The 22,584-nt window shown below is 48.2% G+C and overlaps 7 protein-coding genes across 7 annotated transcripts; 3 read left to right on the top strand and 4 right to left on the bottom strand.

Moving 5' to 3' along the window:
• Positions 1-1,319: 1,319 nt before the first annotated feature.
• ONS95_005248 (uncharacterized protein) lies at positions 1,320-2,706 on the top strand (the record flags this gene model as incomplete). The annotated part of the gene is made up of 4 exons (XM_058498648.1): positions 1,320-1,609; positions 1,660-1,907; positions 1,997-2,143; positions 2,198-2,706. The coding sequence occupies 4 exons, from the start codon at positions 1,320-1,322 to the stop codon at positions 2,704-2,706; spliced, it is 1,194 nt and encodes a 397-aa protein (XP_058350913.1).
• Positions 2,707-2,952: 246 nt separating this feature from the next.
• On the bottom strand, positions 2,953-4,905 carry ONS95_005247 (uncharacterized protein). The gene is made up of 3 exons (XM_058498647.1): positions 3,764-4,905; positions 3,596-3,719; positions 2,953-3,548 (listed from the first exon to the last, which is right to left on the bottom strand). Exons 1-3 carry the CDS (start codon positions 4,429-4,431, stop codon positions 3,489-3,491), a joined length of 852 nt encoding a protein of 283 aa, XP_058350912.1. The 5' UTR covers positions 4,432-4,905; the 3' UTR covers positions 2,953-3,488.
• A 1,451-nt stretch (positions 4,906-6,356) lies between these two features.
• Positions 6,357-7,444, top strand: ONS95_005246 (uncharacterized protein; the record flags this gene model as incomplete). Its single annotated transcript, XM_058498646.1, has 4 exons — positions 6,357-6,605; positions 6,670-6,787; positions 6,975-7,231; positions 7,283-7,444. The coding sequence occupies 4 exons, from the start codon at positions 6,357-6,359 to the stop codon at positions 7,442-7,444; spliced, it is 786 nt and encodes a 261-aa protein (XP_058350911.1).
• Positions 7,445-8,141: 697 nt separating this feature from the next.
• Positions 8,142-10,615, bottom strand: ONS95_005245 (uncharacterized protein). The gene is made up of 3 exons (XM_058498645.1): positions 9,692-10,615; positions 9,410-9,643; positions 8,142-9,359 (listed from the first exon to the last, which is right to left on the bottom strand). The coding sequence occupies exons 1-3, from the start codon at positions 9,920-9,922 to the stop codon at positions 8,271-8,273; spliced, it is 1,554 nt and encodes a 517-aa protein (XP_058350910.1). The 5' UTR covers positions 9,923-10,615; the 3' UTR covers positions 8,142-8,270.
• A 1,034-nt stretch (positions 10,616-11,649) lies between these two features.
• On the bottom strand, positions 11,650-12,563 carry ONS95_005244 (uncharacterized protein; the record flags this gene model as incomplete). The annotated part of the gene is made up of 3 exons (XM_058498644.1): positions 11,650-11,840; positions 11,895-12,471; positions 12,522-12,563. The coding sequence occupies 3 exons, from the start codon at positions 12,561-12,563 to the stop codon at positions 11,650-11,652; spliced, it is 810 nt and encodes a 269-aa protein (XP_058350909.1).
• Positions 12,564-14,430: 1,867 nt separating this feature from the next.
• On the top strand, positions 14,431-14,913 carry ONS95_005243 (uncharacterized protein; the record flags this gene model as incomplete). The annotated part of the gene is made up of 2 exons (XM_058498643.1): positions 14,431-14,515; positions 14,553-14,913. 2 exons carry the CDS (start codon positions 14,431-14,433, stop codon positions 14,777-14,779), a joined length of 312 nt encoding a protein of 103 aa, XP_058350908.1. The 3' UTR covers positions 14,780-14,913.
• Positions 14,914-18,342: 3,429 nt separating this feature from the next.
• On the bottom strand, positions 18,343-19,976 carry ONS95_005242 (uncharacterized protein; the record flags this gene model as incomplete). The annotated part of the gene is made up of 2 exons (XM_058498642.1): positions 18,343-18,411; positions 18,516-19,976. 2 exons carry the CDS (start codon positions 19,974-19,976, stop codon positions 18,343-18,345), a joined length of 1,530 nt encoding a protein of 509 aa, XP_058350907.1.
• Between the last annotated feature and the right edge of the window lie 2,608 nt (positions 19,977-22,584).

Below are 22,584 nucleotides of genomic sequence, written 5' to 3'. Positions count from 1 at the left end.
GCATCATTCCTTGTCGGCCCCTGTCTTCTCTGTTGCACAATAACCAAGATCTACGCAGTCAACGAACAAGTAACGATATCGCGTGCAATCAGGCTGGAGACACAGACGATCTGGTTCTCGTCAGATCGCGCCTGTCTCGCTCGAGCCCTGATGAATACATCCGTCATTAACACCCCGTGGACAGAACAACCATTGCAACAAGACTGATTCCCCACATTTTACGCTGGCACAACCACCCACCAACCAGCTCGTCAAATAAAATACAGCCAGTTCTTTTCGCCACTATCCCCTGGTGGCCACCAACTTCTCGAGTCCAACAGACCTTTCTTACATGAAACATGACCGTCCCAAGCCAACTTGCAACTTGAGTTTCTTGAGATACCATACCCTCTGATCGCTTTGAGCGGTCCTTCATTCCCATGGCCAACGCTTTGTACCACGTTTATCATACCTGTCGGTGCCACGGACGCTCGAGTGCGTGATCGGGATTTACTGTGGATCGAATGTGTCGTGCAGGCTCGGCGGTTTGACTGAGCTCGAAGATCCCAGCTGGTGATGATCCTTCATCAACAGAACTCGTGGGCCTCTACCACCCGAATCAGAAGAAGTCTATTGGCAAGGCAACAGGTTGTAGCAAAAGTTTGCGATCGACGTATTGCTTTTTGAGTCTGTCCTTCCATGAATATCTTGTCTTTGAGTTCCGTTCATGGATTGAATATTTTATATTCTCCTTATTATTCCTACTCTTCAACGATTATTCTTATTTACTCATCATTTAATACTTGCCCAGATAACTCATTGTAAGGGCACGTGACAATGGTTGGTATAGTACGAGTTAGGCATATTCGGCTGCGCTGATTATTGTGATATTTTGATCCAGTTAGTGGAGTTGGGGTGAGCCTAACCTCAGCATCATTACACTCATGTATCTGGAGTCATTTGCAGTTATATGCAATATTCGTCTCCAACAATCCAGTATTGGATTTCCCCTTTTACAATTCTTCCATTGACTACTTCCGGCACTAGTAACATGTTTTGCATCAACCTTTATAAGCATACTGCGAACGTATTTTACATTTCCTTCATCCTGCCTTCTCTTTCGACTATCTAGACGTCCTATATAGAGGTCGAATCGTTCGAAATCGGTCAAGTGCCACTGCGCCATGTAAATACCAAAAGAAGTTTTGTCGTATATTTAGAATTCGATCGTGGGTCTGTACAAAGTCTTGAGTGCAGATGATCCCCGAGTCCGGTATGTGAACACAGGTTACACTGGTATTACAGGATACCGAGATCAGCCTCCAAATTAGCAAAGGCACATGCTGGATGCGCGAGTCCTCCATGTCTTCTCAAATGAACAGTGTCGTAATGAACAGCTTGTGCAATTCTGTCTCCGCAGTGTAATACTCTCATTTTCCCCGATACAGTGGTTCAGTGTAGCACGTGAATCCCGAATCTCTGGTCAGTTGACGACCATATATCCCAGGCTCTTTTCCCAATCTCCCGACTCAGTAGCTCCGTTTCTCTTTTGTCTGTTCTGTATTCTGTTCAAAATGAGGGGCATAATATGTTCTCTTTCAACTTTCCTCTCCCTTGTCGCTGCTGCCATGTACGTAATCCCAATCTAGACAACGTCAATTGCTCAACTCACGCGTCTAGTATACCGGGTCTTGATGGAATAGCAGGACTGGGTGGTGCGCTTGGTGGTACTGTGCCTGCTCCTTCACCTGCTCCTGCTCCAGCACCAGCACCAGCACCTATCCCAGCATCAAATATCATACCTCCCGATCCAGCCACACGGCCCGACCTTCCTGACCCCAATACCCCTCCACCAGTTCTCAACCGTCCTGATCTACCGCCTGGAAGTGCGATACCAGGATCAAACGTTGTGATGGGCGTCCCAGAAGGTACGTTCTAAGCACACCGCCGTGAATCCGTACTCTAAGACTTGGAAAAATGCCACTGTGTGGAAGAGATTGAAAGTGACGATATCCAGATTTAATTCCCGAAAATTCAACGCTTTCGCCGCCATTTAAACTCTATGTCATTCCTAGCCAATTCACGCCGTTTGAATACACATTCAAAAACTCCTTCTTCGGAGCCTACGATGTCCCTGCTTTCCTAGGCCCTGACGGCGGCCTCGGTTCGTGTTACCTCCCGTACATTTGCTCTCGATTCCTCATACTTACTCCTCAAGGAGTCCCCACCGCCTCCACAGCCGGAACATTCACCATCCTCCAACCACAAGGCCTCCTCCTCTCCCTGTCCCTCTCGCCCCCAGTACCAACCTATTTCTCCGCGCCCCTCTCCTCCCTCCCATACACCTACGCACCTCTCACATTCGCGAATCCTCTCGACACCATCACCAACCCTACCCTCACTCCCATTCCCGATCCCGATCTCCAAACCGATCCCAATTCCAGCTCTACTCCCCAGACTGTTGAGACCACGTTCAGTCTTGGTGTTTCCGGCGCCGGACTCGGCACCGGCTTACCAGCTGGCTTTGGAGTCACGAATCCGAAGTTGGGATTTGTGAATGAGGAGTTTGAGACGGGGGATAAAGAGGCGAGGTTCTGTGCGCTGATGAGGGATGGGGGTAAGAAGTGGGTGTTTGGGGAGGTTGTTAGGGTTTTTGGGAGGGAGTCCAGTGGGCAGGGAGAGGAGGAGGGGTGTTTTGGGGTGAGGGTTTATGCGCAGGTTTTGTGATGGGAGGTGGTATTGGATTGGAGAGGCTGGAGGGATTAACGTGTATGATTCCAGATATGACTGTGTAGTGCATCGTAATTTGTTGTTTGGCGTCGTTGTGAACTGCCGGAGTGCATCGGGTTGTTCAAAATGACGCATATTACGGCCCTATTCAGGGAATTAATCTCTACCAATTTGAATCAGGATCTCGGATAAGAGATCTTATGACCTGTATTTTATCCATCAAACGATATATAAGGTGTTTCTCGGTTCTGGGCTGACTTTCAAAGGCGGAGGCTTTGTTTGGTGATCATCGCACTAGTGCTTAAGCGAGACTAAGAGGTCCAAAGACCATCCTTCTAATGCTCATTTGCGAGTACCTAGGTAGTCATCTATGACAGCTAAAGTGTATCCGATAATATAAGACAACGAAGGCCCGTGGTATGAAAATTGAGCCTAGGTAGCGGAAGCCTCCTTAGCTGTCTTTTTTATTGGCTCTGTACTGCCCAAGAGGAAAGTCAAGTTCATGATTCGTAGGAGGCGCGTCTGTGGTATATGTTAGAGAGGATTCGAGTAAAGAGTAGAGTGCTGAATCAAGAAGCAGGCACCGGGACGCATAAGCAGCATCCAAAAGTATGAAAGAATGCATTTCTCGAGTCTAAATCTTGTCTTATCGCCATTCACACTGTATGCTGCCAGGAAACAAATGATCTCCGTATGCTTCTCCTCCCCGAAGTCAAAATAAACATTACCCGATATGCCGCTAAATGCTTTATGTTCGTCCGTTAACCACCTTTGCCGTCTCAAATGCCAATCAAATGCGTTGGTGAAAATCTCCGAAGTCTCGCGCGCCGTCTAGAAAGCTGCCTCACATTAGAACTGTTTTTCCCGCAAGAGCCAATTCACCAACCTCAATCACAGATGCCCAACTCAACAGTACAATCAGCTCCCAGCTGTCACCAAAGTCCATTACCCTGATCCTTAGTCTGCCCCTCTTCTTCCATTTCATCAATCCCTTTCCAACATATTCCGCCCTGCATAAGTCAGCACCGAAACAGAAAAGGAGCATTCTACCCACAGTATCAAATCCTCTCTGCCATCTTCCACCAACACCAAATCCCCCTGATCGTCCAGCACATTATTCCTCGTCCTAATCCAATGAAACGTCTTTCTAACCCCATTCACCTCATGTTCAAACTCGTATTTCATGTGTGTCCAAAATCCGGCATTACCCATCCTCTCCCAAATGACGTCTTGCGGTCTCGAATCAAAGTCCCCAACTCCAATACTATTCCGACCCGTCAAAGGCAGATGTGCAGCCCCGAGACTCTTCCCAGATTTATCAACTCCCTCCCGCAAAATCGCACCCGGTGTATTCGGCAAGAACGATCGATGCTCGACGTAGTACTCCTTCCCACTCCCCAGATGTACCGGGCAGATTCGCAGGTTCGTAACAAAGGCATTGTACACAATGTAGTCATTGAATTTCTCCTCGTCCAAGATCCCCAGCCCAAACTTCGCCGCGATACTATCGTAGAAAGGAGTTTTCTGGTCCGTCGTATCGATCCTATCGAACGGGTTGGTTTTCTCTTGCGCCGGAGTGGGCGCTGGCGCCGCCTCGACCGCGGGGTCAGTCTTGTCGAATCGATGATCCATACTCTGTCGGACGGGTCCGGGTATTTCTATCTCCTGGGAGTTCTGCAGAGCAGACTCCATAAGCGCGATCCGATCCCTCAGCTCCAACATGATGGCGATAGAGAGAGAGGGAGGAAGAAGGGGGGGAAGAAGAATTGCGACAGAGACAGCGACATGGCGAAAGATTTATCGCCGTTGACCGACGACAACAGACCGCCTGATTACCTCATTCTCATCGACATGGTTCCCGAGCAGGGCTGCAGGCCAAGATAAGATGGCAGCGTCGGATTGGAGTCGAATGGGGGTTCAAGTGTCAGGACAGGGGCATCGTGTGCTCGATTCTCGTCGTTCTAAGCCCAGAGTGGAAGGCTGCATAACATATTTGGAAGTGGTTGTCCCGTAGTGACGTTGTGGTTGCGCGGGCCCTCGGCTACTGACAATGCAGATATACCGGCAGAGTCAGCTATTTTCCGGAAGTATGTTCAGATATCATATCAAGTTTTCCCGAGCAAAGGGAAGTCCACGAGGAAATAAGTTGCATGGCTCGAGATGTTGAGGTGCGGTTGTACAGATATGGGGTTTGTCCGCTGCCGAGATATTTGTTATCTTGACATCGATTTAAGCATCTCTAGTGTACTATCCAGCACGCCTCACGCTTGGGGCGGGCCGGTATGCACTGCAGTGTCACTGTCAATCACTAACAGGTCCCGAGTATCCATCCCTCGAATGCTCCCCTGATTACTTCTGTTACCCCAAGAGATTTTTTCCGTCCACCACACATTTGCTGCGGAAGAAATTCAGATGCATATTTAACTGTATCCCATCCTTCAAAGATTCAGACCACCAGAGAATACTGCGCCAAATCCAGTCACGCACGCCATTGCTAGCTTCTCACTACCGGGGCAGGCTTCGAGTTTCACCATCCAGCGCCATGCATGCGCTCTAGTTTTCATATTGTACGAGCAGCATGGCTGCAATTGGAATGTAACTACTCGAAAACACCCTTAGTGTTTCTCTTGTTCCCCTCTACTCCCTCATTCATTACGCTAAATGGTTTGTCGAAAGAATTGCTTAGAGTTTCTCGAGGCAGCCGAGACTCCCATCCGGACAATCAGATGATGAGTCTGAATTTAATATCACAAGAACCATTGGCCTGCAATGATGTCCTTGCGATCTTTTATATATCTGCTCATAGATGAGACGACAGTATTACAGATATGGTCGTGGAGACTCTTTCGCGCTTGGCTTGCGCAGGAAACCCACATCTGTCTCGAAGAGATTGTTTTGGCACGTGATGTGTGGCTCCACAGGTGTATTGGGTTTCAGTTCTCTGGGTGCTTAATGCTGAGATCAATCTAAGGGCTTGGGTACTATCGAAAGCCTTATCATTATTGTCTAAATTTGTATCCAGCTGTCATTTGAAAGACACGTCCCATATACGGCTCTATATTTTGGTACGGATCTATTGGCGTAGTTCTCCTTGGCACTTCGTCTCAATATCAATTTGGCATCTGGTTAGCATGTTTCTTTTATCTTATGTTCGTTACCATTGAACCAATGATGGACAGAAAGTAGTAGCATGAAGTCTCTCAGCACATTTACTCGTGGTGAGCTCGAGCACTTATATGTCCATTACGTGCCTTCTTCAAGTTCTCTCTGCATCTACTTCACTGTGATCCTTCCTTCCATCCTCCTCCCATTCTTTTATTCCAAATTGCTTTCACTTCAACAGCTAGAATTTTGTTTTTTCCTTATTCTTGCCGAGAATCCCTCAATTTCGGTAATTTCACACGTCATTATGAAGTTCTCAAAGATCCAAGTTGCCATTCTGGCTTTCGTGTTTACCGCCAGCGCTGCTCCTTCCAACATCAAAGCTCGCGACGATGATAATGGACTCGAGAAACTTTCCAACAGTCCGGTAGAGCAACGCCTATCACTGGTGGTGGCTTCAGAGCAGTAGCAGCCAAAGAAACGAATACGAAAGCAACTGACGGTGCCAAATCGACGGTAGCTAAATCAACAAAGGCAAGGACAATATGAAAGAAAACAGCTTCAAAAATAAAAGGATTGATGCACCTGCTGTCACTGAAGATGATTCAGGATCAGGAAACGATGATGGTTTGGGAAGTAGGGGATCAGCTCCAACTCCATTTCCAACTGGAGGTGACGCGGGCTCAGGTTGGGGTGGTGTGGCTCCTACGGGAGGAGCTACTCCAACAATGTCATCTATTGGAGGCGGGGGCTCGGGAGGAGGTAGAGGTAATACGGTGCTTGCTGCTGCTCAGGTTAACACAACCCCTGCTGAAATGTCACTGCCTTGGGGAAGCACAAACACTGACATACCGACAGACAATCGCCGCAGGAGGATCGTCTGATGGCGGTGGAGCAACCTTCGATCGTAGTGTCTCTTGCACAGGTCAAGTCGAGGGTGGTGGTGCAGACGCTATCTTGGTCATTGAATCCGGCGGTTCTCCTGTCCAATGCTGTCATCGGCCGCTACCAGATCGAAGTTGTCCACTGCACTGGAGGCTGCAAGTTGAGCAATGTTGAGTAGACTGCAGTCTGTAAGTCTTCCTTTATTTTCACCTTTTTGTATTGAGTATTCTTCTCTACTCTGGGTGGAGTCGGGGGGTCGTGTCACTGATACTCCGCAGGCGAAGATGCCTTCACAATCAAGAAGCAAGCCGCCGGAGAAACAACCACCATCACAGGAGGAAGTTCTAAGGGTGCCGTTGACAAGGTCTTTCAGTTCAATGGAGCCGGCACATTGTCAATCAGCGGCTTCACGGCTGAGAGTTTCGGATCATTTGTAAGGAATTGTGGAAATTGTAAGGAGAGTGCAGAGCGACACATTATCATCGATGGGTTTACAACTTCGAATGGCAGGACTCTTTGCGGCATTAACACCAATGTGGGTGGTTTCACCGTTCCGTGTGAGCGGGATATCTGATCTTATCCTTAGTCCGGAGATACGTGTAGAGTGACAAACACCAAGCTCGCTAGCGTGACGAATGTCTGCATGAAATTTACCGGTGTCTCCTCTGGCAGCGAGCCGAAAGAGATTGGTCCCGGTGCTGATGGATCGAGCTGTATCTATGGCTCTGATGTTACTGGAGCTGGATGAAACAATCGGAGCTGTGAAGTCTTCCTTGTGTACCTCGCACGATTTCCGTCGTTGACAGAAACTTCGTTTGTCCATAACATATAAAATACCATGCATCCATGAGAATGACTGATGGATTCCGCAGAAGTCCAAACCTGATACTATTCTTTTTTCGCTCATACCATCAACGTGTCATGTATGTTTAACGTGGACATCTGGGCTGACATTGGTGAACAAACAGCCAAGACTGTTGTTTGGGACTGACTCGCTTAGCAAGTACTAAGAAGTGAGATATTGGAGTTGACACTGATCGAGGAGCTTCATACGTCGAAGCACACCGGAGAAACATTTTTGATTTCAGCAAAAGTCTTATATTTAAGTTGCGATTAAGAACATGGAAAAATGCTTGCAGTAGCGAGATTCGTGATCAAGACTTGTCGTCCTCCGGCTCACCAGCCAGCAAGTCGTGACAAAGATACCTTTTGATCAACCCACTTTACGTCATCAGCGATTGTCCTGGCTTACTGGTACATCCAAAGTACCGGACCTTAATTCAAACGAAAGCTTTGATCCGTGCATTGAGTTTGAATGTGGAAAGGCTGTTCAGGTCAGGTAATCCATGCCAAAGCAGAGGCCACCTCGACTCATGCAACGACTCGTCCACGTCAACTCTGCATCAATCTGTCGCTCGGAATTCTTAGAAAGACCGTCATCATGTGCCAGCACAATTGTTTGTAATTATTGCTCTTTCAGGTCTGGGTTTTGATCAGGATCATTCTATTATACAATTACAGCCTCCTCCAAGGCACCAGGCCCTTGACCAATCAGTGCCAATGCCACCCAACCATCACTCCCACTTCGAGTAAATGTACTCTCGGAACCGCTTGCCCCAGAAGTTGACCGGGAACCCAATCAGTCCAACAAGCCAAGTAAGGATCCCCAACTCCACATACGTATTCCCGACCCCCTGGGACTTGATCCACGGTACGATCGTCGATCCCAGCACAAAGCTCATCGCATATCCACCTGCACCAACAATCGTGACAGCCGCTCCCGCCCACCGTGGAAAAGCTTCTGTGATCCAGAGCGTATTCGCAGTGAACATCGCGACAGAACTGAAGTAATCCAGCCCCACGAAGAACAAGATCCATCTCCAATTCCACTCCCTCTCTGCTGCGATTCCAAAGAGCGCTAAACTGATAGCGGCTGTCACAACGGGCAGGATGAAAGACGGGAGATAGTGCTCCGGTTCGTGCACGCCGCGGTTTTTCGTGGCGAGGAGCTTGGTGACCCAACTTGTGAGAATACCGGATGCAGGGAAGGCTAATAGAGCCCCAGTAAATGAAGCGAGTTTGACGAGGCCGATTTGCTTGAATGTGAAGTTGTAAGGTGGCTCCATTAGTAGAGGGACGTAATTCGCACATGTGACCACCATGCCACCGAAGACGAAGGCGTTGAGGATCAAGACCCAGAGTATGAGCGGATTGATTGTACAGATCAGAATCTGTCGAGGGAACGCTTTCATCGCGGGCCATCCTCCTGTCGTTGTTCGGTTCCAGAAAAGAACATTCTTGAGGAAAGCTGATGATGTCCACTCTTGCGGCTCATCTGGCATTGGTTTTCCTCCGGGTACCTCCTCCCAAGAGTTGTAGACCGTGACCTTACCGCTCTCGCTCTGTGCAACTATATGGCCATCGAAAGCCATAGGAGGTCGTTTGAAATATGTCTCGGGAGCCCAGATAACAGCGAGGAAAATAGTTAGGATACATGGACCTAGCCACGTCCAGTAGAAAGCGCGCCAGGAGGTACCCGCTGCAACGATATGTGGCGTGAATGCCAGGCCAACATTGGACAACCCGTTGCAGAGGCACCAGAAGAGGGCGATGTTCCTCGGTCTCTCGTGGATGAACGTAACATCAAGGATCATGAGGATCATCTTTGGAGGAGGTCAGTGGTGGAATCATCATGAGGTGCGACTCGACTTACTGTGCTTGGGGAGATAGACCCGGCAATACCTTGAAGACATCGTGCAGCAAGGTGAGTATAGAAGTTGTTGGAGAATGCTGCCATCAAGGTCGATAGTGTGAGCAGTATCGAGCAGAAAATGAAGACCGGTCGTCGACCTATCGCCATGGAAAGTGGTACCCATATCAATGCGCCTACTCCCCAGAAGAGACAGGGTACAGAGGAAAGTACGTCGAGCCGTAGTGGGGCGATTTCCTTCCTTGGTCAGATGGGGTCTTCATACATGACAAGCAGATAAAATACCTCTGGGGAATACTCGGACTCCAAGCTGTGCAAAAGAAGACTGGTGCCTTGCACTAGGATCAATCCAACAATTGTAAAGACTGCCATGGAAAGATGGAAGAAAAATGTTTTGAGAGAACTCCATGTCAACGGGTCGTTTGGGGAACGAGATGGAATCGGCAGTCGAATGGTCTCCCCATTTGAAGTGATGAGGAAGACGCTGCCCTGTTTGCCGTAGTCCGGCTTCGACATGTTGTTGTCTTTGAGGGTTTCAGCCAATCGATGATCCCCTCCACACTCCGCGCTCTGCCGAAAAGAAAAATAAAATAGGGGAGAAATATGGGATCATGAGTGAAGATATACACAATCGTTCGTCTGCTCGCAAGAGAGACCATCCAAACTCTAAGTAGACTTTCATGTAATTCGTGTAGTTCTTATTTCTGAAACGCGGGTGCAACTTTCTCCCCATAAGGTTTTTCTCTGCGCTAACTCTAATTCTCGTTTTAGAAGCCCAGTGCCAAAGATGAGACAACCGTGCTCATTTCTCCGCAATCTGATAGGAAGCAGAACATTCAGACTTTCTGGGTGCGTGTACAATCGGAACACTCGGCCGATGTCATATCCTTAATGGGTAGCGTCCGTTGGCTCCTGCGTGTTCAACCACCTCACTTGAGCCTATCTGTTCTAGTTCAGACGCAGTTGGTATGTTGCCAGTACTGCAGGAAAATTAGAGGAGAGAACCGTGCAATAAAGTACAGTATGGTAGAGTAATGTAAGTTTCATGCACGTTGGACACACTCTTGGTAGACAACCCGTGTCTTCCGACTGGTATCGGTGGTGTTTCCTAAAACGTGCGTCACGCACACAACGACGTGGGGACGAATCAGGCCTTTCAATTGTGTTGTGCAACGAGGAGACCAAAGTTTCGTTGTAGTCGAGACGGTCTACTGTAGACTGCAAGCAATATGAGCGACTGGACGAGAAAGAAGGAGAACCATGAAGCCGAAAATATGACATGGCCTCAAAACCTAGCTTCGGCTAAGAAATTCGGGAGTCTGAGCTCTGCCCCCCCAACCACATCAATGGGAGGCGGGTTCGAAACAAAATCCTCGGAGAATTACCCCAATTCAGCCTCTATCTTTGAGAGAAATTGTTCACGGGAAATCGTTTCAATCCTTTCGGAGGATTATCCTAGGTTAGCCTCCAGTTTGTGAGGATTGAAGCTCTGCCTTAGGTGTACACGAAAAATGATTTGTAAACACCACTGCTTGAAAATCATCCCAGGACGAATTCCGTCTTCAAAGGGTCATAGCTCTCCCCCACTGGAGTTTACCCCAGGACGGTATCCATCTTCGGGAGTCCTAGCTCAACCCACCTCAACTCCCGGCCCCCTATTATTCTACTGTATGTAGCACGCTGCACACAGGATGCTGTTTCAAGTCAGGGCTCCCCAAAAATTATAATCAATTTTACCTCAAGCCAGCCTCCATCCGTCCAGAGATTGCAATGACAAACTCTCGTCAGGCTCCATCTGGAGAGCGCTATTCCCCTTTGAAGCGGTTCGCGGCACATACTTTCGGCCTGTCGTCACGCCGCTTAACCTTATGTGAGACAGGAAAACGGTCGGCCATTTTTCTCAGCTGACCATGCGAGCATATAAGAGCAGGTAATTTAAGTAAGGAACAAAATAGAAGTATCAAAGTTTTGCGACACGAACGAGAAGATGGAATAAGGGGGTTCATACACCAGTTTCAACAAGATGGAAGGCGGTCGGATGCAAGAAAATCGATATGGTAGCTGATTGCGTGAGTGCAGAAGTTAAAGAAGCATCATATGAAGTAAAGTGAACGATGCGTCTAGGGGCAAGAAAACTTTCCAATCCACTTCCCTTTACCCCCGAGCTACTGTAAGTTTGACCTCTATGTTGACATTTGACAGAACCCTACCACTAGCCCCTGATTGTTCCTCCGTCATCTTCATCACAACCAAGTCTTATTTCCCCAGTGACTCAGAAACTTACCCGTGTCGGCCATGGTAAGATTCTCAATGACGTTGAACTGATGCCCCACGCTCTCAGCAGGAGTAAGCGGAATCCCGTTCCAGTACGGGGAGACTTTCTTGAAGCCCCCGAGAATCTTGGTAAAGTATTTAATATCCTCCTCCTCAGTTGCTGGCTCACAAGTCAGTAAATACTTTGCATATACATAATGTAGGAATAACTCACGATCTTGGTTTTGTGAGGTGGCTACGAGTCCAGGACTCAAAGAAATTACCTTCACGTCCTTTGGTTTGAGTTCTGCTGCATACTTGGCTGCTATCATATTGACTGCACCTTTGATGGTAGCATACGTGATCATGTCGTCATTTTCGGCAGCGACAGGGAGCTCGATATCCGCATGGCCAGAAGAGATGAAAATAATTTTCTTTTGAGTGCCCTTAAGGATGAGTGGGAGGAAGGCGTTGACGGCGTAGATGGAGCCAAGGACGTTGACATCCAAACTTGTGTGCATGTCTTTGTACAGCAAGTCGGGTTGAGCGGCCAGATCAGAAATAGTCATTCTATTGGTCTCAGGGGTGACATAGACTCCGTTGATGATGATCACGTCGAGGCCATTGGGGAGGACCTCTGATGCAGAGGCGGCGGCTGTCTTGAGGGTCGTTCGGTCGGCCAAATCGCCGCGGAAAATGTGGACATTGCTGATTTTCTCTTCGACGAGGCTTTGTTTGGTTTTTTCTACGTCTCGAACCAGACCTATAACAGTGTTGTTGGAGTCTTTGCTGAGGAAGTCGAGCCACGCAAGCTATTGGAGACGATCAGCATTTCTCAATTGTTAAGAGCGGGAAAACATACACCAAGTCCTCTGGAGGCTCCTACAATAGCGTATGATGGCATGTTGATATGAGTCTTGTAGAGTGTTGAACACGAAGTTCAGGCGGTCGATAATTTTCGTATATCGAAGATGTGAGAAGTGTCAAGGTTATTGTTGATGAGATGTTCACATTTCTAGAGCACCGAAGGAGACCTTTATAGAAGTCAAGCCGACCAGGTGGCACGAAACCCCTTCAAAGAACAAACACCGACAAACATTGTGTTCTAATTGATTTCAAAGCATCTAGATAATGTCATAAGGCCAGACAACAGACACCACAGTAATGGTCACTGATTATGTTGACCTTGTTGTGGCTTCCTTCGGGTTCGGGATCTCAGGGATTCGAAGGTCGTGATTGGATCTAGTACGGGAGGAAGGTCGAAACGAGGTGTTGAAAACGGAAAGTCGAAACGTAGCCCGGTATTTGATTATGAGATCTTACACTAGCCCACCTTGTGCCCCTCAGAAGAAAGCTGATCAAGAACATAAATTAAATTACAGTCATGGCACCCTGTGTTAGAAATAAGTGGCTTGTCTCTTTTTCTGTTGACTTTAATTATATCTTAAGTTATAATATCCTATCATGTTTTCTCAGACATGTGTCTCGGGTATGCCCGCTACCTTATCTTGTGATCTCTAGCCAGCTCCACGTGGTCATAGACGCTGAATGTCTCGAGCCCGCTTATTTGGCTGCGGCATATGTAAGTTTCGGAGCAATTTCGGAGATCTTGAAACAGCACGTGCGCCTAAGAACCTACGTAGTTTCGCAGAAGCTACGGAGCATGATGCTCATATTCGTGATGAAGTTCCTAAAAACGATTGCGTGGCCATCGAAGAATCGAAAAATTGACCCCAGGTCTCCAGAGCCGTCCCTCGACGCTCGTCGCTCGTAGTCAAACACCCACCATCGATCTACCTGTGCCTGTGCCAATCAAAGACATGAAAGTGTACCGTCACTGGCTACCAACGCTTGGAATTTGGCATCCCTTGATATTCCTAGTTCTCATCATTAGTGATGGTTTCATCTTCAATTTCCTAACGACATAGCTTAAGCTAAAGTTTTCGGACTCACTGTCAACATCTCCGGATCATCCATTTGCCTACTGGATTGAGCTATGTGCAATTCTTGGAGCCGCTTCGTTCCTATACGTGTTTCCAGCCGCACTTGCCATGCTCTACACAGGCGTGCACCTGACAGGAACCCGCTTTACATCATGCTGCCGTTGACACAATCATGCATAATACTCTCCGCGTCCTGAGTACCACAGATGTGGATAAAGTACTGAATTCGTTCAGTCAAGATATAAATATCTTGGACATTCAGCTTCCACGCATGGTGAGCAGCACACTTGGAGGTATACTAGATAATATTCTTGCAAGGAAGATTAATGAGCTAGAGATGGATCTAGCATGGAATAAGGTCGAAGAGGCGGTCTTATATTTGGTGGAGTTGAATGGGTTGGATCAGTAGATTTAGCGACTGGAGACCCGGTATTTCCGTGGGTGAGGAAAGCTGGGACGTGGAGGAGTGAGGTTTGGATTTGCGGAGCGTCACCACACCAGTCAGTCAGTCAGTATGTTATGAGTAGGTATGGTGTAGTGACGCTCCGCTGGTCCTCCGGCTTCAGATATGACAGATTGGGACAGGGGCGCGGTCAGCCTTCAGGCATGGCCTTGGATATGAGCATATATAGATGGCGTCTCCCCCTCCCTCAATTTCACCCGTTTCGCGTTCATCTTTACACATTCTTGAGTTCTTCCATCCTTCGGGCATACACCGCCTTGTTATTCTGCCTCGCTTAACAGCCTCACTTTTCTGACGCTACGCCCTCGACCGTCCTCGACCGCTCTCCATCATGCAGGACGACAGCCACATTCAGGGCTTGGCCAATGATGCTCCCTCCCAGCCCAATCCAATTCTGCATTTTGAACCTCTCAGGTTTGATTGCGCGGAATTTGATTGCGCTGGGAACGGGTGAGTTTTTTTTTTTTTCAACTAACCTTGGTATTAGGTTGCGCCCCAGAGCAAATGAGTTCGAAGATTGCGCAATCTACTCCAACCAAACATCTGTCGACTTCGCTGGCTTGCATAACACATTCGCTGGTTGCGCCAGCTTCCATGGCGAATCCAACGATACTTGCGCCGGCATTGGCAACGCATTCGACCATGCCGACCAACAACTACTGCATACACCCCAAGCAGTCCAAGGCACCGATCCATGGACTTCTGGCGTCTTAGGGTTTGAGGTTTGGGTTATATTTGTTTCTAACTACGCTAGCTTGCGACGAGTGTTTTTATCTCTCTCTAATAGTCTTGAAATACAGAAGGACTATACTAATAATACAGAGGGTAAGAGCCTGAAGGTGTCAGGGGTACAGAAGGTAGAGTACTAAGACAGAAGGAGATAATACAGGGTAAGTGGAGTGTGTACCAAAGGGTAAGTAAAGTGTGTATCAGAGGGTAGGCGTAGTGTGTACCAAAGGGTAGGTAGAGTGTGTACCAAAGGGTAGGTGTAGTGTGAGTCGCAGGGTAGGTAGAGTCTGTACCATAGGGTAGGCAGAGTATGTACCACAGGGTAGGTAGAGTGTGTACCAAAGGGTAGGTGTAGTGTGAGTCGCAGGGTAGGTAGAGTGTGTACCATAGGGTAGGCAGAGTATGTACCACAGGGTAGGTAGAGTGTGTACCACAGGGTAGGTGTAGTGTGAGTCGCAGGGTAGGTAGAGTGCGTACCATAGGGTAGGTAGAGTGTGTACCAAAGGGTAGGTAGAGTGTGAGTCGCAGGGTCGGTAGAGTGTGTACTATAGGGTAGATAGAGTGTGTATCACAGGGTAGGTGAAGTGTGAGTTACTTAGGGTAGGTGAAGTGTGTGCCGTAGGGTAGGTGTCGTGTGTGCCGTAGGGTAGGTGTAGTGTGTGTTATAGGGTAGGTGTAGTGTGTGCTGTAGGGTAGGTATAGCGTGTGTTATAAGCTACCTACGTGCTAGGATCGAGGTTGCAGCGATTCCTCGAGCCTGAGTTAGGGTGCTAGCGATATACCCGTCTAACCACTTAGCCCTAGAGTGCCCTAATAGGCCCTGTAGGGCCTTATAGGTCTTCGCTGTTTCGGCTTCCATTAGGCCTCCTGCCGAGAAGATCAGGGGGTGAAATACAGGGCCTAAGTCGCTGTATTTAAGCCGTTTAGCGTTTGCTGCCTCTGATAGCGTAGCATAGGCTTCTTCGCGTGCTGAATCCTTGTTGATTGCTACTATTTGAACGTCGTAATAGTGCCTAGAAGTACCTATAAGCACTGAAAAATCCGGTCGTTGGCTGTTTTCTAGGGCTATAGGCGTTCTAGCTGGCGTAGGCTCCGATTCCACTTTAAGGTCTTCCCGGCTAGAAAGGGTAGTAATAAATGCACGGGTAACCTGGTTATGGCGTATAATCCAGCGTCGTTCAGCACCTCTACAGGTGTCTTCGTGGCCTATTTGAGGGTAGGCTCCACAGGCGGTACAGGGCGAAATAGGGGGCTTTACAGGGAGTAAGAGCCTAGTCCGTAGTGCTTCGGTAACTGTAGAATCCGCTAAAAGGTGGTGTTTTTGCGTGGGCAGGGTTCTAAGCCAGTATCGTCCGAGGTAGCTAGCGTTCTCAAGCTTCGATTTTAGCGCTTGTTTTGATAGGGTAGGTAGAATCTTCTCTTCTAGGTCTTGGTTAACACTAGAGAAGACCTCTTGGGCTGTCGGTACAGGGCGTCCAGGGGGTTCCGGGTAGAGATTAGGGCATATAGCCACTAGAATCGATCGAGAGGCTTCCTTAGCTGCCCTATAGAGCCCTGGGGCTAATAAGGCGTGTATAGGGAGCCCTAGGCCTCCCTCTCTCACTGGAAGAGAGAGTAAAGCCTGGCGAATTAGGGTAGTCTTCTCCCCTGGCTCCCTAGCGATTAGGGCTTGTACAGCGTACTTGATTCGTAGGTCTGCTAACCTCCAGAGGTCTAGTAGGTCTTCCGAGTACAATTGGCGCTGTAAGTGTCGTAGGAGTAGGTGTATACTACCCCGTAGGAGTAGGGTAGCGTGTTGTTTAGGGAGGTCTCGTAGGGTATATAGCGCTGTAGCGAGAGTGTCGATTTTCCCCTGGAGAAACGTTCGGCGGTGTGCTACAGGGCCTATAAAGGTCCCTAAGGCCTTAAGTCCAGTGGTTTGTAACTGGGAAATAGGGCTTTCGGTGCTCTTTTGGCGGTTAAGAGCTACTGGAGAGTCCCTGAAGGCTTCTATAACTACAGGGAGTAGTGCTGTAGTTTCAGGGCTAAGGATATAGATATCGTCCAAATAAGCTATAATTGTAGCCTTCGGTAGGGTCTTTTGGAGGTGCTCTAGCAGGGGGCGGATCGCTAGAGAGAATAAGAGGGGGGCAATAGGGTCTCCTTGGCGTACTCCTTCAGCGCTTGCTAGCGTGTGGCCTTCGTTTGTTACTAGCACTGAAGGCTGGTTATAGGCCCATTTAGCGGTCCGATAGAGGGTAGGGGCGTATTTAGCGACTACGGCCGCTATTGAGGTTCGTCCGATTCGGTTATAAGCGTTGATAAGGTCTAAGGAGGCGATTTGCTGAGTTTTTAGGGTATTTGGGCCGGTAATAGCGTCGTCAAGGAGGAAGATTATAGGCTCTACACCCCCTGGGGTGCTAACGCCTAATTGGCAGGGTAGAAGCATAGACGGCTTGAAGGAGCTGATAAGGATCGCTTTTAGGGCTACCTTATAAATAAGGTCCCCTATAGCGATCGGTCGCACACCTCCGTCAGGCTTCTGAAGGCCTATAAGTCGGGAAGCACATAGGAGGTCGACCCCTGGAGCTGTACCCTGTCGAATCATATTCGCTAGGTGTGTAAGCGCTATAGTTACAGGGGAGTTTTCCGAATTTAGCGCTATATCAAGTAGCGGGCGGGTCCAGCCGCTGAGGCCAGGGGCTTTCTCTCTATTAATCGATCGAATAGCCTGTCGTATCGTTTCAGGGGTGATATTTTGCCCCGGGGAGGGGTTAGCGTTACTGAAGGGGTTATTATGCCCTATAGGGTGCTTCGAGTATAGCGTATTTAGCGTCTCTGGAGTGCTAGGAGCTAGAGGCGTAGGGTCGATTAGGGCTCTAGAGGCACGCCCTATATAGCCTTTTTCCAGAAGCTTAGTCGCTCTTTTGGCGGGGGAGTCGTTTGAGGGGGTAGGGAGTTCAGGGGGAGGTCCCTGAGTTTCAGGGATATCCGGTATAGTCGTAGGGTAGGCTTTCAGCGTTTTAGCGAGCTCTTCCTTCTGTAATCCTAGGCCGAGAACCCTGGGAAGCAGTAAAAAGTCCAGTAATTGCTTCTCTCTAGGCTGCCGTAAGAACGCTAAAGCCGCTCGATTAGCGGCCTCTGTAAATAGCGCTGCTTGCCTGGCGTGGAGACGTGTTTCAGGGACCTTAATAGTGCTATATCTCATGAGGGATTGCATATAGGGGTTTCTTAGCGCTGAGCTTATAGCGTTCAAGTGGTCTTTAGCGCTCTCGTCTAGGGGTGTAGGCGCTGAGGAAGCCTGTGGGTGTAGGGGTGTAGGTGCTGAGGTAGCCTGAGGCTGGGGGCAGTGGATCGATTGTTGTAATCCAAAGGGTAGCTCAGATGTGAGGGGGTCGGTAGGGCGTTTTAGTGTTGACGTTCTAGGGCGTTTAGGCGCTGAAGATGCTGTGCCTTGTGTTGATATAGGGCGTTTAGACGCTGTAGGCCCTATAGTACGGCCCTGGAGTGTTGGGTTAACGGGTAGGCTAGGTGTGGAGGTTTCGCAGGGTAGGTGAGTTGTGGTGTTTTTAGAGGGTAGGTGAGTTGTGGTAGTTTTGGAGGGTAGGTGTGTTGTAGGGGTTGTTGGGGGAGAAGAGCTTATTATTATAGGCTCTTTAGCGTGAGAGGGTGCTGAAGCTTGGGGAGCTTTAGGGGGTGGTTCTAGGGGTGAGTAGCTTCGGTTGCTTATAGGGGAGCCTACTCGTGATAGTCGAGGGAAGTAGGGGCTATCAGAGGGTAGGCTAGGTGTGGTAGGCGTCTTATCGGTAGGTGTAGTTGGTATAGGCGTTGAGATAGCGTCTTCAAAGCTAGGGGTAGGGGACGATGGCGCTGTAGAGGCACTATAAAGATCTTCGTCGGACGAGCTGTCTTTGATTATAGGCTCTATAGGCTGCGTAGGGCCTATCTTTTGGCGTGTCGTAGGGCGTTGAGCCCCTGGGGAGGGTGTTCTTGCAGGGCGTTTAGTGGACGGCTTCGGGGGTATATAGCCTGTAGCGACGATTTGGGCGTATGTAGGTGACGTAGAGCCTGTAGGCGTGGGGGGTCGAGAGCCTGGGAGGGAGTCTGGTTCAGGGCCTGTAGGGCCGTCGTACGCTGGGAGTATAGCGTCTACTTCCCCTGGAATCGAGTACCAAATACCCCGTGGGGTCTGAATCCTTCGGGTGCCTGTAGGGAGGTCGGGGCCTAGAGCCGTAGGGTACTTGGAGCCTGTAGGTACTGACGGTACAGGGGTCTTAGAGCCTGTAGGTGCTGAAGGTGCGGGGTACTTGGAGCCTGAAGGCGTAGGGTGCTTAGAGCCTGTAGGTGTTGAAGGTGCGGGGTACTTGGAGCCTGGAGCCGTAGGGTGCTTGGAGCCTGCAGGTGCTGAAGGTGCGGGGTACTTGGAGCCTGGAGCCGTAGGGTGCTTAGAGCCTGTAGGTGCTGAAGGTGCAGGGGTCTTGGAGCCTGCAGGTGCTGAAGGTGCGGGGTACTTGGAGCCTGGAGCCGTAGGGTGCTTAGAGCCTGTAGGTACTGAAGGTACAGGGGTCTTAGAGCCTGAAGCCGTAGGGTGCTTGGAGCCTGTAGGTGCTGAAGGCTTAGAGCCTAGAGGGGTGGCGGTAACTTGGGCGTAGGTAGGCGATTTAGGGCTATTTGGTGCTGAAGTTACAGGGGACGGAGAGCCTGTAAAGCCTGGGTAGATATCGAATGGGGGGCTTGGTAGGGGTGGAGGGGTACTGAGATTTCGGCTTGTAGGTGCTGGAGGCGACTTATACAGGCCTGTAGCCCCTGGAGCTGTAGGGTATTCAGAGCCTGAAAGGCCTAGAGAGGCTCTGGCCTTAGGGGTAGCGGCTCGAAAGGGTGCTAGTAGCTGAGGGAAATCGATTACAGGGTAGGGGGTGCCTATAGAATCGTCGATTTCAGCGTCTAAGGGTGCTGAGGCAGAGGGGGTAGTATGGATTCGGTGCTGCGTTGATACCCTAGAGCTACCGGTGATTCCGTGGATTTTAGCGCTATGAGTCTTAATCCCGTGGGCTCCTTTACACGCTGTAGCACAGGTAGGGCAGGGAACAAGGCCTATAGGCTGTAATTGAAGCTCTGTAAAGGAATCAGTAGGGTGTTTTTTACGAATATGATCGAGAATATCGATATATTCATTTTTACACGCGGGGCATTCGAACGGCATAGTAAAAGAGGGGTAGAGGGGTAATTGCGGGGTAAAGTGCGGGGTAAAAATCAGGGGAAATATGAAAACTTAGTGATTTATCAGTAGAATTGCGAGATAACTTATAAAAGTGATGATATCTCGAAAACTAGCCGGTAGAATCGATTTTTAGACGGTGGAAATTGATCCTTAGGTGCTGAAATAGGGGGGTAAGTAACGAATTAACGGTAAAAAATCGGAGAGGGCGACGGTGAGGTAGGCGCTAGTAAGGTAGGCGCCGGTAAGGTAGATAGGAGAGGCCTAGGGTAAGGCTTAGGGCAGGGATAAGGTAAGTATAGGGTCGATAATAGTAAAGTAGTTGAGAGAGTGATAATTCAGAAGGATAAGGTGAGAAAGTAATAAGGTAAGAGAGTAATAGTTTAGAAAGATAAGGTAAGAGAGTAATAATAGTCGAGAGAGTGATAATCGTCGAGAGAGTGATGATAGTTAAGAGAGTGATGATAGTTAAGAGAGTGATGAAGAGTGAATAATCGAAAGGGAATAGCCTTCTATATAACCCTAAGTCTGACCCTAAGCTCGACCCTAAGCTCGGCCCTAAGCTCGACCCGAAGTCCGACCCTAACCCTTAAAATATTAATTTCAAAGTATCAGTTATAAGGTTTAATCTATTGATTTCAAAGTATTAGTTATAAGGTTTAATCTATTGATTTCAAAGTATTAGTTATAAGGTTTAATCTATTGATTTCAAAGTATTAGTTATAAGGTTTAATCTATTGATTTCAAAGCATCGGTTATAAGGTTCAAGTTTTGATTTCAAAGCTTCGGCTCTAATAAATTTTATTCACCTTAAGTATAGCCCTATCCTCTACCCTATCCTTCACCTTATCTCTTACCTTTACCTTTATCTTTATTCTTTTACCTTTGATTCTTCGATTATCCTTTGATTTTCAGCCTTATATCTAGCCCTATCCTCTACCCTATCCTTCACCCTATCCTTCACCCTATCCTTCACCCTATCCTTCACCCTATCCTTCACCTTATCCTTCACCCTAAGTAAGGTTAATATTACTACTGTAATATCCGCTGCGCTAGTAAATTACATAGTATCTATTAGATACTATGTATCTAATTAACCTTATCCTTAACCCTAAGTCTGACCCTAAGTGTGACCCTAAGTGTGACCCTAAGTGTGACCCTAAGTCTGACCCTAAGTCTGACCCTAAGTCTGAATATTATATTATATATAATACAAAGGGCTACGCCCTGCACGGCTTCGCCGTAAATTTGACGGTATAATAGGTATAATCGACCCTAAGTATGACCCTAAGTCTGACCCTAAGTATGACCCTAAGTATGACCCTAAGTGTAACCCTAAGTGTGACCCTAAGTCTGAATATTATATTATATATAATACAAAGGGCTACGCCCTGCACGGCTTCGCCGTAAATTTGACGGTATCTTATATATATAACGGCTTCGCCGTAAATTTGACGGTATAATAGGTAAAATCGACCCTAAGTATGACCCTAAGTATGACCCTAAGCCTGACCCTAAGCATTATATATAATATATAATATATAATAAACAAGGCTACGCCTTGCACGGCTTCGCCGTAAATTTGACGGTATAATAAGTGAAATTAACCCTAAGTATGACCCTAAGTGTGACCCTAAGTGTGACCCTAAGTCTGACCCTAAGTGTGACCCTAAGTCTGACCCTAAGTCTGAATATTATATTATATATAATACAAAGGGCTACGCCCTGCACGGCTTCGCCGTAAATTTAACGGTATCTTATATATATAACGGCTTCGCCGTAAATTTGACGGTATAATAAGTGAAATTAACCCTAAGTATTACCCTAAGTATGACCCTAAGTGTGACCCTAAGTGTGACCCTAAGTCTGACCCTAAGTATGACCCTAAGTGTAACCCTAAGTGTGACCCTAAGTCTGAATATTATATTATATATAATACAAAGGGCTACGCCCTGCACGGCTTCGCCGTAAATTTGACGGTATAATAGGTATAATCGACCCTAAGTATGACCCTAAGTGTAACCCTAAGTGTGACCCTAAGTATGACCCTAAGTATGACCCTAAGCCTGACCCTAAGTATTATATATAATATATAATATATAATAAACAAGGCTACGCCTTGCACGGCTTCGCCGTAAATTTGACGGTATCTTATATATATAACGGCTTCGCGGTAAGTTTGTAACGATAGTTAGGGTGATAGTTAGGGTGATAGTTAGGGTGATAGTTAGGGTGATAGTTAGGGTGATAGTTAGGGTGATAGTTAGGGTGATAGTTAGGGTGATAGTTAGGGTGATAGTTAGGGTGATAGTTAGGGTGATAGTTAGGGTGATTAGTTAGGGTGATTAGTTAGGGTTAGGGTTAGGGTTAGGGTTAGGGTTAGGGTTAGGGTTAGGGTTAGGGTTAGGGTTAGGGTTAGGGTTAGGGTTAGGGTTAGGGTTAGGGTTAGGGTTAGGGTTAGGGTTAGGGTTAGGGTTAGGGTTAGGGAGGGAGTCTTCGTGCCGTGCAGGAAGTACGGGTTGAAGACGTGCGAGGCGTAGAAGACCCCCGGTCCGTCCGCCGCCGCGCGGGCGGCGAGCGCGGTCGCCTCCCA

Source organism: Cadophora gregata, assembly GCF_030347475.1.
Source record: "Cadophora gregata isolate MNR1 chromosome Unknown scaffold_16, whole genome shotgun sequence".
In the NCBI taxonomy this organism is placed as follows: domain Eukaryota; kingdom Fungi; phylum Ascomycota; class Leotiomycetes; order Helotiales; family Ploettnerulaceae; genus Cadophora; species Cadophora gregata.
This window is presented reverse-complemented; position numbering and strand designations above follow the sequence as displayed.